Raw genomic sequence first — 18,490 nt, forward strand, 5'->3', positions numbered from 1 at the left:
GGATAAATTTAGACAAAAACTTTTTGGATTTGGATATAAGAAGCTCATTTACAAAACAATTTGAGTTATGTGGTAGGAGTGAAAGCCACTTTACAGAGGGTTAAGATGGCCCCAAGGGATTGGATCATGAACACAGTAGAGAGGACTGGCTTCAGAAGAAAGGATCATTTATAGATCTATAAAAAGGATCTATAAATCCTAGTAATAGGATTGTAGAGAGGATCAAATAAGACAATACTTGGACCTAGCAGAGGGACCACAGAAAAATGGTAACTGTGAAATATGGAAAAACACAAGCAGAGGAGGAGAAACCAGCAAAGCAGAGTGAGAGGTGAGGACAGCTAGCTGGGAGACAGAGGTATTCCTGGAAGGAGTAGATGGATGATGAGGAAGAATACAATGGTAGATAGAGAGAAGTAAGGACTGAAGAGTTTGTTTTAAAAAAAATCAAAAGCAAATAGGGCACATGGATGGCTCAGTCGGTTGAGTGTTCGATTCTTGATTTTGACTCAGGTCGTGATCACAGAGTAGTGGGATCGAGCCCTGGGTCAGACTCCCTGCTAAGCGTGGAGCCTGCTTAAGAATCTCATTCTCTCGGGGCGCCTGGGTGGCGCAGTCGGTTAAGCGTCCGACTTCAGCCAGGTCACGATCTCGCGGTCCGTGAGTTCGAGCCCCGCGTCAGGCTCTGGGCTGATGGCTCGGAGCCTGGAGCCTGTTTCTGATTCTGTGTCTCCCTCTCTCTCTGCCCCTCCCCCATTCATGCTCTGTCTCTCTCTGTCCCAAAAATAAATAAAAAATGTTGAAAAAAAAATTTAAAAAAAAATAAAATAAAAAAAAAATAAAAATAAAGAATCTCATTCTCTCTCTCTCAAAAAAAAAGATATTAAAATAAAATAAAAGTAAACAAAGAGGCTTGAGCATTTATCAGGCTAATAGGAGGGAACTGGTAAAGATGCCATGAACAGATAACCCAGGGAGCAAGGTCTCAAGGGAGAAAGGAACAATGAGGTCAGGAGTGCTGGTGGAGGCATTAGCTTTACTGAATTGGAAGAGAACTGGCATTGTGAAGGCCACGTGTGTGAGATTCATTCACTGCAGGAAATTCAAATGGACTGTCTGTCCCTTGTTGGTTAAAGCTGGAGACTCAGACGTGCTTTTGGTAGCTATGGTGTGGCAACAGCAACTTCCTTTCTAGAGAACACTGGATTACTTACTTAAAGGGTTGTGAGTCTGCCAAGTCCTTTCAATTAAGTCCCAGAAAAGTTTGTAAATAAACCTTCAAGTAAAACATGACATTTGTTTCATCAAAATTTTTTATGGGTTAAACACTGATTTTAAAAGTTTGTGTTCTCACAGGATGTCCTAAGCCCAGTATGATATTACATAGGCTTAATAAGAATTCTACCAAGTTAGTGCTTTCCAAAAATGAAAACTAATTCCCTTGTTTTATGATGTTTGAGCCCAGATCTGTGTGAGGTAATTTTTATTTCTTTCTCCTTAGGCTAAAAGAAAACGACGAGTCACTTGGTGTCTTGGCAAAATTAACAAAATGAAGGACTCAAATTATTTAAATGAATTTAATATGTCAGCAAATATAACAAAAACACATAAGGCAGCTGTAACTATGATAGGAGAAATTGATGAATGTGAGTACTTTTTCAGCTGCTTTTAATTATAAAGACATCCTTGTAGGGGCACCTGGGTGACTCAGTTGGTTGACTTGATTTCGGCCCAGGTCATGATCCCAGGGTTGTGAGATCGAGTCCCATGTCAGGCTCCACAATCAGCATGGAGCTTGCTTAGGATTCTCTATCTCACTCCCTCTGTCCTCTCCCCAACTTGCACTCCCTCTCTCTAAAGTAAAAAAAAAAAAAATCAAAAACTCAAAATCAAAACAAAAAATTATCCCTGTAAAGAAAGACTTTCTTTATAATTCAGTTAATGTGGTAAACACATTTAATAAAATGTATGAATTTTAGGTATGATTACAGATGGAGATAATGATAAAAAATTAGTAATTTTAAGACAATGAACATTCTCTATTTTTTTCAAGACTCTTAAGAATAATGCACTGTCGTTGAAACACATGAGACATGTTTTTATTGTTTGGTTTTTGTTCTAATCATTATCCAATTAAATTAGTATCCATATAACATCTGCCTTAAACTTTGTTTAATCTTGGAAGGGGGACATTACACAGACATGTTTCAAAATAACGTCTCCAACATTATCAGTATTTTTAAAGGGCATTTTAAAATCTACTTACAATGATCAAATCTTAAATTCAGATTTTGTCCCTATAATGTAGGTAACTATATTTTATTAAGGATCTATATTATATTACTAATTCCAACCAGGGATCTTAATTCATACAATACTATAAATGATCATATCTGTTGTTAATATATTCTTGGCATTCATATTGTGAGCACATGTTACCTAATTGGATCTTATTATTACCTCTGATCAGATTTTCTTCTAGTCTTTGACTTTTGAGAAATTTTATTAACACATTTATGGATAAATTGCTTTTTCTCCTTATTATAGCTATCTCTTCAGAATCTGATATTTTCAGTAACACTCTTGATCCATTAACAGAGGTAGAGTGGAATCCAGCAACAAAGCTACTAAGTCAGGTAATTTAAGTGTACTTCATAGACATACTCTCTTTTTAAAATTCATTTTTATTGGTGTTCACTATTGTTGCTGCACATTATAAGATCTGACTTAATTTCGGTAACAGTTTTGGTTCTAATTACTTGCAACACTGCTAGTTGCTAACTGGCATGCGGAGGAGGCGAAAAATTTCATAATGCAGGTGTATCGTATTAGGTGACCTTTGCTTCTGGTTCTTTACCAGCAGATCTTGGTATTCGTGATTTTTTGTTTATTTGTTGTTGTTGTTTTTGGTTTTTGTTTTTACTTAGACCCCTAAGGGTAAAAAGGCTGATTTTTAAAGTGTCAAAATTCTCAAGCATATAGTAGAAAAATGACACATCAGGGGTAGGGGGTAATATTGCCAAATAAGACTGAAAAATAAAAGTAAATATATTATATATGACCTTGTCAAAACTGTAAACAAGGAACACTATAGTAAATACTTCAGTGGGTAGAGAGTCCATGTTTACTTTCTAGGCTACTAATGTCCAAAGAAATACAGTATAGTTTTATAAATGTATTTGTTAAGGAAATTTCATTTTAGTTTTAGAGTGAAATTGCCGTGATGCTTGGGAATTATTACCATTAGTTAACCATCATATTAGTTATAATTAGGTGAGTATTAGAGGTAAAGTGCTTTTATGTCCCTGAAACATCCTCTAGAAGTGTGTTATTGTTGAAAAATTCCTGGTGTTTATTTTTGTTTCTATAACTTACAGTTTATCTCTTTCTCATAATAGTATACAAAACAGGAACAGGCCTCTTTTGAGTACGGTAAAACATGGCACTAGAGGTCAATAAAGAATATTTCTGTTTCCCTTCCTAAATTCAGACCTGTCTGAGAAATAAAACAGGCATCAGATAGGTAGAGAATTAAATTATCAGCTTTATTACTAAGGAGCTTAAAAAACTGTGGTCAAATGGGGCACCTGGGTGGCTCAGTCGGTTAAGCAGCCGACTTCTGCTCAGGTCATGATCTTGTCTGTGAGTTCGAGCCCCGCATCGGCTCTGTGCTGATAGCTCAAAGCCTGGAGCCTGCTTTGGATCCTGTGTCTCCCTCTCTCTCTGACCCTCGCGCACTCATGCTCTGTATCACTCTGTCTCTCAAAAATAAATAAATGTTAAAAAATTTAAAAAAAAACAAACTGTGGTCAAATGGACTTCCCAGTATACACCCTACCTCCCCAAATTCCTCCTCCCAACAACTTTTCCAGTTAAATATTGGCAGAGCATTGTTTATAAGATGTTTTTTTCATACTCCTTTCAAAATTGGCTGCTCTTCTAAATTAGCTAGTTTACCAAAATTCACACCCTTTATTTTACCCGGGATCAAACTAGACCATTAGATATTGAAGAGGAATCTACTCCTGAAGCCAAGACTACACTGTATGCTAACTAACTTGAGAATAAATAAAGTAAAATAAAAAAGAAAGATATTGAAGAAGAGAATGACCTAAGTTGCTACATGATATAAGGTTAAATTATTTGAGTAATCTAAAAGAAACAATATATGATTTGAATTCTGTCTGTCTTGAAAATCTGGTTTTGTTGCCAATAGGAAAACTTAGAAAGTGAGCTGAATTCACTTCGTGCCAACTATGATAATCTGATATTGGACTATGAACAACTGAGACGAGAAAATGAAGAAATGGAATTGAAATTAAAAGAAAAGAATGATTTGGATGAATTTGAGGCTCTAGAAAGAAAAGCGGAAAAAGATCAGGAGGTAAGAGATATGGAAACATGAAACTAAAACCACACTTTTCAAAGAAGTATCATTCTCTTAAAGATATTTCTAAGATTGATATAGGAAGAATCCATCCATTTTCCATATGTAGACACAATTTAAAGAATTTGAGAAATAATTCATTTGTGTCACTTTTAAAATATTTAAAGCATATTTGTTTCACTTGTGCTCACGTACAAAAAGAAGGAAAAATTACAAATGTCTTTGGGATGGTTTGGTGCATCTGCCTATTGATGGATTTGTCTTGAATAAGTTATTTCATTGTAATTTGTATATTATCAGTTAATTGGTTGAGCACACGTAAATTCTGTCTATAGTATAACCATTTCCTACTGAGACCAATATGAATTTTACTATCTGACTGTTTTATGCATGGATACTACATATCCATGGACCCATGGATTTCATTTTCTTTAAAAAGTATATTCCTAAATATTTAGAACATTATTAGAATAGACAGGGAAGCTGATTATGCTCATGTCTTTTTCCATATGAGAGTTATTGTGAAAATTAGTGTAACTAAATACTAAATACTTGTAATGCAATTTTTAGAAATGAAACAGATCACTTAAATTTTCTAAATATATATTACGCTATATGTTAAGAGAACCTAATTCAGAAACCCTCAAACTTCAGGTACTTAGAAATTGTCCAAGAGATTTAAGATTTCTTAGAGCACACAGTCCTTAACTTAGAGTTCACAGACAGTATAAAATTATTTTGCAGAATATTTGAAGGATATTCATTTTTCTGGAACAAGAATCCATAGCTGTTGTCAGACTATGAATCTGTCCCTACCCCACTCCCCTCTCCTGCCCTGCCAAATAAGAGCCAGTACTGGTGTAGTTAAATGATGACTTAATTTATAGCTACTTCTAAGATTTCTGTGTGGATAGCCCAAAGGAACACAGTGCTCTTTCCTCAGTATCATTGTTTCATTTCTCACCCTCTTTTTTTTTTTTAATAAGGAAAAAAGAAATCTGTGCCAAAACTATTATTTCCATTCTATATACAAATTAAAGTTAATCCTACATTTATGGGTATATATCCTAAGAGGAAGTCTATATGTTCTCCACAGGGTTTCATTTAACTTGGTTTAAAATTTACATTTTAACAAAATACAAAATGTCATATATTGGCCCATGAATTTCAGTCTATAAAACACAGTTTTATAAGGAAGGGGGTGGTGTAGTGTCATGGTTAAGACCATGGTCTCTGGAGCCAAACTGCTCAGATGCAAGGCTAACTGAGCATAAGTATAGCAATCATTTCTAAGTTTTTTACATGATTTCTATATCCAATCAATAAAAACTGAAGCTCACTAAATTGTCTCACACACAGAAAGATTACAAAATAGTATATGACTTGACTGTCACATCCCAATTTTTTTTTTCTTTTAACCAAGTCAAGGGGAGAAATAATCCTATTCTCTTCATCTTTACTTGGACACAATTAAAATGCTAGGTTCAATAAGGTAACCTAAAAGATTAAGTAATAAAAACTTAAATCTACTCAAAGCTCTTTTTGCAACGTCCATTCCATTTTAAACTAAGAATGTAAGTCTGAATATACAGTAAAATGTGTTCCCAAACCTCCATTTTGGGGAAAAGCTTAATGAAAAAGGAATGAAAAGTCAAATAATGGCCTTAAGACATGTGGGTATTGCCCTGGTTTGCCGATGGTCTTATAAATCACCAAGGCTATGGATAATTTTCAAATGGGAATATAGAAATACAGAATGTTTAGTGATTTTAGAAGGAGTAAGTATTATGCTCAGGGAACAAAGTAAATTCCAACCCCTACCTGTTTTAACTTGATTAATTTTAGAATTTTAACAAGTTAGAGGTTTTTGTCTTAAGTTAAATATTTTATTTCACCTGCTGCAAATTACAGTTGAAATCTATTTTTTTTTTTTATGTAGCAAACACTTGACTTTTGATCGTATCATATATACTTTCTCTTTATGCTCAGCATCTTAATACATCTTTGGGAAGTTACACTCAGAGCTTTACAAAAGTTACTCCATCTTTTTTCTGTTAATGAGAACCAATAGTTAAAGTGGTATTTCAAATGAAAGTGGGACAATTTTTCTTTCTAAATGTTTATTTTCTAAAATGAAGGTAAATTTAGTTCTTCTTTGTTGGTAAATGTGATTTTCTTGCACAAAATTTAGAAACAGGAAAGAAAAGATAAAAGATGGAGCCAATTTAAGTTATAACCAATATAAATGTCTAAAATTTTGCTGAACACTTGGTAGCCACTTAGCACATGTGGTGATTTTGAGCATTTGAAATGGGGCCAGTCTGAATTAAGTATGAAAAAAAAAAGAATGTAAACTATTTCTTTAATTTTTTATATTGACTACATGAACAAATGATAGTATTTTGAATATTTTAGGTTAAAATACATTATCAAAATTAGTTCTACCTGTTTCTTTCTTTAATGCAGCCAGTAGAAAATCTTAAATTACAAATTTGGCTCACATAATATTGTGGAGGCAATGTTGGAGGACATTGACCTAAAATAAGAACATCAACACGAGCACTAGTCTGAGTCTAAATCTAGTTAGGACTGAATTAAACATTCATAAAATATTAAACAAGATGCTGTTTTCCTAAGTCCCTTACATTCTACTTGAATTTGCCTTTACTTTTAAAGGATTCATCGAATTATGAAGATTAAATAATTCTAAGGGAAAAAAACGTTTATCTGTGGTAAATTGTCATTTACTTGCTTTGACACAAGAATACCTGAAACTCAAATATTTAATGCTCCAGATATTTTGTGAAAAGGAAACTTTAATAGAAATACTTGTATCTTTAAGTATTCTTTGTACTTCTAGACAGTTAAAAAATGTAAACCAATAACATCATCTTTTTAGTATTTTCTGTAGACTGAATTGACAAGGTAATAATTCATAATCCCATACCTATCTCTGTAGCTTGGTGAACAGTAATATTATTATAAAAACACCACATGAAGCTACCTTAATCTAAACCTAAATTCTAAACCACAAAGCCTTAAAAAGTATGCCAGTATAAAATCTAAATGGATAATTTACAGGAAGAAAAAAAATCTTATAGAATAAACACATGTCTGTACTTAACTTCCCCAAAACAAAAATCTATTAAAAATGTATTTTAAAAAAAAATGTATTTAAAAAAAATTTTTTTAATGTTTATTTATTTTTGAGAGAGAGAGAGAGAGAGAGAGTGAGCGTGAGTGAGGTAGGGGCAGAGAGAGGGAGACAGAATCTGAAGCAGGCTCCAAACTGTCAGCACAGAGCCTGATGTGAGGCTTGAACCCACAAGCTGTGAGATCACGACCTGAGCCAAAGTCAGACACTTAACCGACTGAGCCACCCAGGTGCCCCTAAAAGTGTATCTTTTAAAAGTTTATTTCCTCCAAGGAATGCATACTAATTTGCTTTTAACTTTATTATAGCATTATTAACAGATGACATAACTATTAGTTGGGCCATGCTGAGGTTTTTTTCTTGTTGGCTTGTTTTGTGGGGATTGGGAATTTTCTGTTGAGTTTGTCTCTGTTTAATGAGGTGCTCTGTACCAGTAGCTTGAACAATTGATTTCTCAGTCCCTTCTTACTGTTTGGTGATTCTGAAGTGGTGGATGAATGAATGCTATCTTTTGGGGTTGTTGGTTTTGTTTTTTTGTTTTTTTGGTGTTTTTTTTTTTTTTTTTTTTTGCTTTATTAACTATTGGTTTGCTCTGTTGCCTGTTCACATGCTCTTACAGATGCAACTAATTCATGAAATTTCCAACTTAAAGAATTTAGTTAAGCATGCAGAAGTATATAATCAGGATCTTGAGGTGAGCATTTATGTTGGTATTTCCACTGATAAAGAACTAGGCCTAAAATGTACATCATACATAATTGAACATGATTTCAGAAAATACAAGAATATATTTATTTTTTTCAATGTCAACTTTTTATATTTTACTAACAGTGTAAACTGTTAAATATAAGTTCTTTTTAACCCCCTAAAATATAAATCCAATTAAATATGTTTCTCTTTTTTGTTTCACACTTCTTTTAGAATGAGCTAAGTTCAAAAGTAGAGTTGCTTAGAGAAAAGGAAGAACAGATTAAGAAGCTACAGAAATACATAGACTGTCAGAAGTCAGAAGATACAAAAATGGACTTGTCATACTCATCGGTAAAAATCAGGTTTATTTTGTTGCGTTCTCATGTAGACATTTATAGCACATCATCATCATCGTTGTTATAGCAAATGCTTATATTGAGCCTGCTGTGTGCCAGGCACTGTTGTAGTTGTTTTACATATAGTATTTTATTTAATATTGTCAACCCTATGAAACTGGGACTACTGGTATCATTGCCATTTTATGGATAAAGAATCATTCATAGAGAGTTGAAGATACCATTCTTTGAGTGAATATAGGTAAGTTAGGGATGAGCTTCCATTAAAAATCAATAATTTAAGAATTATTTTATTTTTTTAATTATTGTATGCACATGTATGTAGAACTGTATAGTTAGTATCTTCACGTGAGCACTTATGTTGGTATTGATACATACCTGGAGCTATACGTATCACAAGTAATTGAGCATGGTTTTATAAATTTCATCAATTTGATTAATATTAATGCTTGCTCATCATAATTTAAATAAGTATTTTATCAGTTTGTTATTTTTCAGAAACTGTAGTTCTAGATGATTTTAGTTGGTAGAAGATATGGCATTAAATACATTGAATTTCGTAGTGAAATTGTTAATTTTCACTGTTTGCTTTCTATTCTCCTTGCTTTCAGTCCTCCTGATTACTTCAAGAAAGTATCAGTTTGATTCTAGTTTTTAACACCGTTTTTAAGAAAGTGGCAGTTTCTAGCTGGAACTTTGGTTTCCATTGTTCTTTTGTTTCCATTTGAGTTTTTCAGAGTACTTTTTATTACCTTCTATTAGTACTCTTCTGTTACCTGTTACTAATGACAAATGATTTTTTATAAAAGTGATCTTACTGTTCTGAGGTCCTGGGAAGAAAGGCAGGTTTCATATAATCCTGGAGTGTCTGTTGATAGAGTATCAAGTAGAATTGGCCACTTTTTAATAATTATTATTTCTTTCTCTTTTTTCATCCAATTCATTCATTCATTCATTCATTCATGCATTAATATTCTGCCAAGACATGTGGTTGAATTTATGTAGGCTAAAGTCATGTTAAAATGCCACTTCTCTCTAAAAATGAGACCGTAGATCTTTTCATGTATTTATCATTCATTTGCATTTTCTCTTCTGGGAGTTGCCTGTTCATCTTTTCTGTTTTTCCATTGGATTTTTTTGTCTTTTTCTTTTCAGTTTGTAATTTCATATCCTTAATTTTAACTACGAGCTACTTTCATGTTTTAGAATAACTTAAAAATACATAGGAGATTTTAACAAGCTAGCTGAACAACAATTGTGTTAGCCTTTTTTAAACAATAACAATTTTTTTTTTAATGTTTATTTATTTTTGAGAGAGAGATAGAGAGACAGAGTGTGAGTGGGAAAGGGACAGAGAGAGAGGGAGACACAGAATCTGAAGGAGGCTCCAGGCTCTGAGCTGTCAGCCCAGTGCTGGATGGCGGGGCTCAAACCCATGAATCGTGAGTTCATGACCTGAGCCAAAGTAGACGCATAACTGACTGAGCCACCCAGGCGCCCAACAATAACAAATTCTTAAATCTATACAATGCTTCTGTAATTTAGAAAAAGAGATCCAGAATTTTAAAAATATTTTTATTATGGAAAATATTATTTTTTTCATCTTTCCTAAATACACATTTGGTAATTATCATATTTCCACCATTTTTTATCAATTCAGAATAACATCTATGTACATGTTCTCTAAAGTGTTTTCCAACTCTCACAAAGCTAGATTTCACTAAATTTTTTTGTCGTGTGTATAGGAAAGCACTGAAGACCTAAAACAAATGAAACAGACTCTGCTTGATGCTGAAGGTGTAGCTCTTGATGCCAAGAGAGAATCCGCCTTTCTCAGAAGTGAAAATCTAGAGCTGAAAGAGAAAATGGTAAGTGACTCCTATAATATTTATTTAAAAAGTTATTATGATCAATACATTTTTGTGAATTTACAATGTTTCTCTCAATAGAAAGAACTTGCAAATGCATATAAGCAAATGGAAAATGATATTCAATTATATCAAAGCCAGTTGGAGGCAAAAAAGAAAATGCAAGTTGATCTGGAGAAAGAATTACAATCTTCTTTTAATGAAATAACAAAACTCACCTCCCTTATAGATGGCAAAGTTCCAAAAGGTATTTTATAATTTCAGACTACCTCTTTTTAGATCTGACTTTCTCTAGAAACCTACCTAAAGAATTTTGTGGCTACATTCCAGTGATTAAAAATCTATTATTCTCTGCTCTGATTTTTTTAATAACCTAATAAGTTTCGGTGTCATTTGGTATCAATATTTATAAATGCTTCCCTGGACTTCATTCAGATTCATAAGGGTTTAGGAGTTATTTTTCAAATAAATTGGACCTAATTTTTAAGGAGTAATTGAAGAACTATTAACAATTAGACTACCTGTTAACCAACATTGGCTCTTTCTTTAATAAATTTTATGTAGTCTGGTCCAATAATCTCATTTTGCGTGTAATTTAGGTTGTCCCAATAACTGTAAGCTGCTTTATTTAATTTACCCAAAATATCCTAGATTTGCTCTGTAATTTGGAACTGGAAAGAAAGATTACTGATCTGCAGAAAGAACTGAATAAAGAAGTTGAAGAAAATGAAGCTTTACGTAAAGAAGTTAATTTGCTCTCAGCATTGAAACCTTTACCCTCAGAATTAGAAATATTAAGGAAAGAGGTAAATACATTTTTAAGCAAATAACTCTTCTTCTGGAATAAAAACCTTTGTAATAGCACTTTAAATATTATTCCACAGTTTATTTTAAAGTAGCAGGCAAGAGACCATAAACGTTTAACTAACTTGTTAGGAACAGAAATGAATGTAGCTCCTCTAATTTTTTTTATATTACTAGATGTAAAAATACATTTTCAGAGCATATTTAACAGTATACTTAGTATCATGAGCCATGTACAGCCATTTCTACAGCCCTCAAGTGTTGCATTTAAACAGAGTTCTGTGGGGGCACCTGGCTGGCTCAGTCGGTAGAGTGTGCAATTCTTGATCTCATGGGGGTTGTGAGTTCGATCCCTATGTAGGGTGTAGAGATTACTTAAAAATAAAATCTTTTAAACAGAGTTCTGTGGCCCCCCCTTTTTCTAAATCTTTTTTTTTCTTTTTTTTTCTTTTTTTTTTTTTTTTTACTAGTCACTATGTTGAATAAAAGAAAGTAATGAGATACAAGGGAGGGCTCTGATACAGTTGAGATCAGTGTAAATCTTGCAGGCTAGTGAACAATCCTGTAAACTATCTTCCAGCCTTTCTTTTCTCTCTGCCTTTCTAAAAGAAATAAAAAGTGACAAGTGTTTGAACACTATATGGCAGACATCATGCTAAAAAGCTCTAGCAACATTATTTTATTCAGTCATCCTAAAAACTCTTTAAAGTAGGTGCTGGTTCTTAGCTCAAAAATAGTTATGGCACCAATAGTTGAGCTACATAGATGTGCCTCCTATCCTTAGTCTGTGATTGAAACAACTCTGCTGTGTTACCCCCATCCTTGGTCTCCAATTTAGCTCACCTCTCTTCTTCACACCACTTCTACCTTACCTTTCACAGTGATTTTACTATTTATAAATTGGATATGGTTTATTTAAATAATAGTTCAAATAAAGCTTGATTATTTATTCTTGGATTACGTTTTTAGAAATAAGAGTTGCATTCAAAGGCTTTAGATGAAAATATGTCAAATTCTTAGAAAAACCATAAAATGTCTGCTACACCAAGAAGTTAGAAAATACTTTAGAATGATAGATGATGAAATAAAGGCATGTTCTAAAATAAAGTGTTTCTATTGAGTGTGCTCCAAACAATCCTTACTAGAGCCCAAAGAGATTAAAAAACAAAACTTTGAAGGTAAACAGGATAATACATTATTAAAGGAATGGTGACAATAAAAATGTTGCATTTCCTCGGTCAAATCTTTGCTTAATTTCAATGTCTTTTTTTTTTTTTTTTTTTTTTTTGCATAGGAATTTTTTTCCTTGAAACTGCTTCAGTAGATCATACATTGCTAACATAACTAAATTTTATTTCCTCTCCGTAGATACATGATAAATCTGAAGAGCTCTATATAATAATATCGGAAAGAGACAAATTGTTTTCTGAAGTAGTTCAAAAGGAGAATAGAATTCAAGATTTACTTGAAGAAATAGAGAAAACTAAAAATGACCTAGCAACTACCCAGATGAATTATAAAAGCACTGATCAAGAAGTCCAAGATTTAAAAAATCATCTTGAATTTGAGCAAAAGTATAAGATGGTCCTTGAGGAGAATGCAAGAATGAATCAGGAAATAGGAAATCTCTCTAAACAAGCTCAAAAACTTGGTTTAAGTTCTGATGCTTTGAGCACAGAGGTTGGTACAAGACACCCTCTAGGGAAGCGATCTTTAGTATTCTGGGGTCTGGCCTCCATATATGTCCCATAGACTGTTCTGCTTTTCACATTTTATTTTTCTTATTTTAAAGCTTTGTCCGAAAACCAAAGAACTTCAGCAGAAAGCAACCGAGAGTCAAGAAGTGTTAAATGAAATGGAAGAGCTAAAGGAACAATTAGAAAGTAGAGATTCTAGGCTGCAAACTGTAGAAAAGGAAAAAGCACTGATTGCTGAGCAACTTCAGCAAACCTTGGTGGAAATAAGAACCTTAACCCAAGAAAGGGATGACCTGAAACAACTCCAGGAGAGCCTGCAAATTGAGAGGGACCAACTCAAAAGTGACATTCAGGATACTGTAAACATGGTGAGACTTTGATTAGATGCTGAAAACCGAGAGCCTCTGTGAAAACATAGGAGCTGTCACTTACTATTCATGATCAAGTAGTTCCTGCAAAATCACTTCCATCGTTTCTTATTATTCTAACAGAAATTGTTCTCTGTTTCTCTGACAAAGAATATAGACACCCAGGAACAATTACGAAATGCTCTTGAGTCTTTGAAACAACACCAAGAAACAATCAACACACTAAAAATGAGAATTTCTGAGGAAACTTCCAGGAATTTGCATACGGAGGAAAACTTAGGAGAAACTAAAGATGAATTCCAGGAAAAGGTAAATGATATTTCTGTCCAAAGTTTTCATACTTGTGTAGAAGAGCTTTCTCTTTAACCTCAAACACATAAATACATAATGATAATCTCAATCTTGTCTATTCACAGAGCTAATAACTAACGATAATTTACAAGCATAACCCTAATGTGTTTGAAATAACTTCAGATATAACTGCTTACAGTCAATTTGGAAAAAAAAGGCAAAAATTAGTTCAGACTTTGAGGTGATATTTCCTGAGCCTTGATGTATTTTAAAATCTTTAAAAACCCCTCTGAATTCTAAGAATGTAAGAAAGATTGCTTATTATTATTATTATGTCTAAAATACTTGTTTTATGTCAGATTTTGTATATTAAACTTGCTTAGAGTTCTATAAAATCAATGTTTATGTTGTAGTTTTGCCCGTTTCTAGGGCTTGTGCTATAATTGTACTATTAGGTGCTTAAATCTCACCTTGATTTATTCTAGGTAGTATGGTTCATTTTGTCCTGATACCTTAGGAGTTAACTGGTTATTTAATTATATACAAGAAGGGCTAGGAGATGCTAATGATAATTTTTTTTTTAAGGGGAGGTATATTAGTCTACTAGACTGCCACCACAGAATAGCATAGACTGGGTGGCTAAAACTTTTAACAGAAATTTACTTTCTCCCATTTGTGGAGGCTAAAAGTCCAAGACTAAGGTGCTAGAAACTTTGGTTTGTGGTAAGTCTTCTCTTCTCTGTATGCAGATGGCACCTTCCTTCTGTGTCTTCTCACGGCCTTTCTCCTATTCTTGAGCTGAGAAAGAGAGCACTAGTGTTTCTTTATCTTCTTAAAAGGACACCAGTTCTATGGGATTAGGGCCTCAATTGTTTGTTTGGTTTTTGTGTTTATTTATTTTGAGAGAGGGAGAGACAGAGCATGAGCAGGGGAGGGGCAGACAGAGAAGGAGACACAGAATCCAAAGCAGGCTCCAGGCTCTGAGCTGTTAGCACAGAGCCCTATGTGGGACTTGAACCCATGAGCTATGAGATCATGACCTGAGCTGAAGTTAGATGCTTAACTGACTAAGCCACCCAGGCGCCCCAGGGCCTAAGTTTTATAACCTCATTTAACCTTAATAAACCTCCTTAAAGGCTTTATCTTCACATACAGTCACATTGGAGGTTAGGGCTTCAACATAGGAATTTGGGGACAACACATTTGAATCCGTAACAGGGGATTGCTTATAGTTTTATACAATGGATTCATTTACTATACATTTCTACTCTCAGAAATGCCTTTGATAAATATTATCAACAGAATTTTTTATACTGTCTTTCATTCTTATTGCACTACTATTTAAACCAGACTATTTACAGCTAGGAATTGAAAACATTCATCAATAAGAGACTAGTGAAATAATCTTTCATACATTCATAGCTCAGAATAGTACACACATATATATGTCATATATACATAAAACTGGGTTTCGTACAGTTATATAATTTTTTAAACTACATTTTATATGCAAGAAAAATCACCAGATTGGACATATTACTAAATAAAAAAAAATACCACTTCAGAATAATTCAGTAAGCCCCAACTTATGTAAATAAATCTTTGTATAGATTTATATACTATTACCCTATATAATGAGCTTTTTTTCCCATTTACCCCAGGGTACAGTATTCTTGCCTTGGAAAAGCTTTCCCTCTCACTCTTTGTGCTTCAGTTCTTCTCTCCTAGGAAAGCATTTTTGTTTGTTTTGTATCTTATGTTCTCAGCTTCTCTATAGTTTGGATTAACCAAATGGGCCAAAGGCATTTGACCTTGATTTGAAATTTATAACTTTTATTTTCATTAGGGGAAGACTTTTTTGAAAAGATTTTTAAAAATAAGATACATCAATACCTGCTTTTAGACAAATGCAAATCTTTAATCATGTGGCCCCATGAGAAGGGGCAATAGCAGAGGAGTGAGGGAAAGGGAGAGTTGTATTTACTGGAGAGTTATATTTAGCTGCTCTGTGTTCCTAAGTTTATGCTGGAATCATCTATGTTGATAAAAAGGTCTGACTGGGGCTCTTTTGTTTCTTGGGGTTTCACAAATATGGGATGGAAGGCTAAGATAAGCTTTTTCTGTTATCGTGTTCATGTTAGAATCCCATGTGGACCCCTCTGTTCATCTGGACCCCAGAGGGCTGTATTATTAGGTCTATAATGAATCCCCTTAGAGTGCCCACTTTCAATCTTGCTTCATATTTCTCTCTCTAGAAATGCAGCTTCTCTCATGTGTTCCAACAGAAATTTAAAACAATGATTAGTAAGCTTATCTCAAAGCACACAACTCTTTTTCTTTATTTAATAATAAGATCTGTGGTAGCTGAAATACTTGCTAGGTTGAATTCCATTCTGAAATGTACCTTGGGTATTATTACATAGTTTGTCTCAGCCTGCTCTGTTTTTGTGTACATTCCTATACTTAGGGTGTACAGATGCAAGATTCTGAATTAGGGTATCTGACAAGCTAGTCCCAATGACTATGTATTCCTTACCTTAATTTCTCATGTAGTTAGCTCTGTGGTTACCGTTGTCAGAAACTCATGCATGTTACCAACAATAAAAAAAATAGTTAAGTAAAATAGGTTCTGTCCATACCCACTCTAGAATATTGAGCAACTACTAAAAGTTATAGTTTGAAGATTATGTGACAGCATGGGGAAAATGCCTGTGATCTAAGTGGGGAAAAGCAAAAGTAAAAATGAACAATTCTGTATGTGTGTGTGTGTGTATAGATGTGTGTGCATGTGTGTATATATATATATATATATATCATAATTACTATATTCAAATATATTTTTTCATGGACAAACTCTGAAAGGAAATATTCTAGAATTTTTTTTTTTGGACATATTCTGGAAATCTAGTATTCTGTGAAGCTGGTGACATGGGTAATTTTTTTCTCTTCATTTTTCAATTTTTTGTTAATTGTAGATTATTATAAAACTTTTTAAAACATATGTGGCCAATATGGAGCTGTATTTATTTCCTGGTCATATAAGGTTATATAGTGATACCCTCATTTCATACCAGTGATTGTAATGTCAGTCTTTGTCTCCCTTTATCAAGGGGTACACATATTAAGTTACGTTTGCTTAAGATCTATTTATGGATAAATGAATGTGTATAACATGCTTTTCTTAACCAATATATGAAAGTATATATTTTGAAAAGGTGGTTTATACTATTAGAATATGAAATCTGTTTCTTGCAAGATTAATTTGTCCTCTCATTTGATGAAACTCCAGCCTTTTGGGAGTATGACTGCTTCCAAAAATTATCATTTGTTGGGAGTGAAAGATATGGAGTCATTTCCAGATTTTGATGGAAAGAAAGTGGTAGAGTTCAAGATGGTTTACTCTTTCATAAAATTAAGTTAACCTATCATCATACATGAAGATAATTATTAATTATCCATAACTGTCCAGGTAGTTCTTAGCCATGAACAAGAGTATGTACAAGGACACAGAGTCTGAAGCCAGACCTCTTAGATTCAAAACCTGAGTGACCTTGGGCAAGTGATCTGTCATCCTCTCTGGAACTCAAGTTTCTTGTCTGTCAAATGAAAATAATACCAGTACCTACCTTATAAGGTTATAGTTAAGATTAAATGTGTCAAAATACAAAAATAGTGCCTGGTAAGTAATAAGTAATACTAGCTTTGGCAATTTTTATTATTATTCAAATAGTTATTAACTGAGAAATTCTTCTTTAATCTATTCATATTTTAGTTGGCTGACACAGATAAAAAACAGAATTTGAAAGCCAAAAATACTCAAGCACTGATTGCAAATGTTGAAGATAATGAGCTAACTGAGCAACAGGGAAAGATATTTTCTTTAATACAGGAGAAAAATGAACTGCAACAAATGTTAGAGAGTATTACAGCAGAAAAGGAACAATTGAAGACTGACCTAAGGGACAATATTGAAATGGTAAGATGTAGCACTGTACATTTAACAATATGTTTTTGTCTTTGCATGTTTTCGGTTTTTATAATTGTACTGAGGCATAATTCACATGCAGTAAATGTGTCTGATACAAGCACACAGTCTGATGACTTTTGACAAATGTCTCTACCTATATACCCTCCACCCCAGTCAAGGTACAAGGTGTTTCCCTTACCCTGCAAGGTTCTGTCACATCTCATCCCAGTCAGTCCTACTCTTACTCTCTACCGCATATAGTCACCATCCTGATGTTTTTTCACCTCAGATCACTTTTTCTCTTCTAGAACTTCATACAAATAGAATCATATAGCATGTACTCTTTTGTGCCTTTTTTACACTCCTTTTTCAGTGCTGGATAATGTTCCATGTATGAATAGGCCACACAATTTGTTTAGCCTTTCTCCTATTGATGGAAATTTGAGTTATCTCTACTATTTAGCTATTGTGAGTGAAGCTGTTATAAACATTCTTACATAAATCTTTTTATGATCATTTTTTTTAATTTCTCTAGGGTAAGTATCTAAATGGAATAGCTGAGTCATAGGGAAGTATATATTTAACTTAATGAGAATTCACTAGACTGATTTCCAAAGTAGTGGTACCATTTCACATTCCCATCAGCGAATTGAGAGAAGTCTGATGGCTCCACATCTTCATCAGTGGTTCACATTATTGGTGTTTTTAATTTTAGCCATTCAACTGGGTATGTACTTCATTGTTTTTTTTTTTTTATTTAAATTTTTTTTTTTCAACGTTTTTTATTTATTTTGGGGACAGAGAGAGACAGAGCATGAACGGGGGAGGGGCAGAGAGAGAGGGAGACACAGAATCGGAAACAGGCTCCAGGCTCTGAGCCATCAGCCCAGAGCCTGACGCGGGGCTCG

The 18,490-nt window shown here is 33.6% G+C and overlaps 1 protein-coding gene across 6 annotated transcripts in view; it reads left to right on the forward strand.

Moving 5' to 3' along the window:
* CENPE (centromere protein E) overlaps positions 1-18,490 on the forward strand; it is an 80,423-nt gene that overhangs the window by 20,800 nt on the left and 41,133 nt on the right. For 5 of the 6 annotated variants that reach the window (XM_058721767.1, XM_058721768.1, XM_058721771.1 and 2 more), the window contains exons 14-25: positions 1,502-1,646; positions 2,548-2,636; positions 4,217-4,384; positions 8,161-8,235; positions 8,463-8,582; positions 10,333-10,455; positions 10,537-10,702; positions 11,107-11,261; positions 12,628-12,939; positions 13,052-13,324; positions 13,475-13,633; positions 17,388-17,591. In XM_058721767.1, coding sequence (XP_058577750.1) covers positions 1,502-1,646; positions 2,548-2,636; positions 4,217-4,384; positions 8,161-8,235; positions 8,463-8,582; positions 10,333-10,455; positions 10,537-10,702; positions 11,107-11,261; positions 12,628-12,939; positions 13,052-13,324; positions 13,475-13,633; positions 17,388-17,591 — 1,989 coding nt within the window. The remainder of the gene's footprint in view (positions 1-1,501; positions 1,647-2,547; positions 2,637-4,216; positions 4,385-8,160; positions 8,236-8,462; positions 8,583-10,332; positions 10,456-10,536; positions 10,703-11,106; positions 11,262-12,627; positions 12,940-13,051; positions 13,325-13,474; positions 13,634-17,387; positions 17,592-18,490) is intronic. The other variant, XM_058721769.1, reaches the window with a different exon arrangement.

This window comes from Neofelis nebulosa, chromosome 3, assembly GCF_028018385.1.
Source record: "Neofelis nebulosa isolate mNeoNeb1 chromosome 3, mNeoNeb1.pri, whole genome shotgun sequence".
In the NCBI taxonomy this organism is placed as follows: domain Eukaryota; kingdom Metazoa; phylum Chordata; class Mammalia; order Carnivora; family Felidae; genus Neofelis; species Neofelis nebulosa.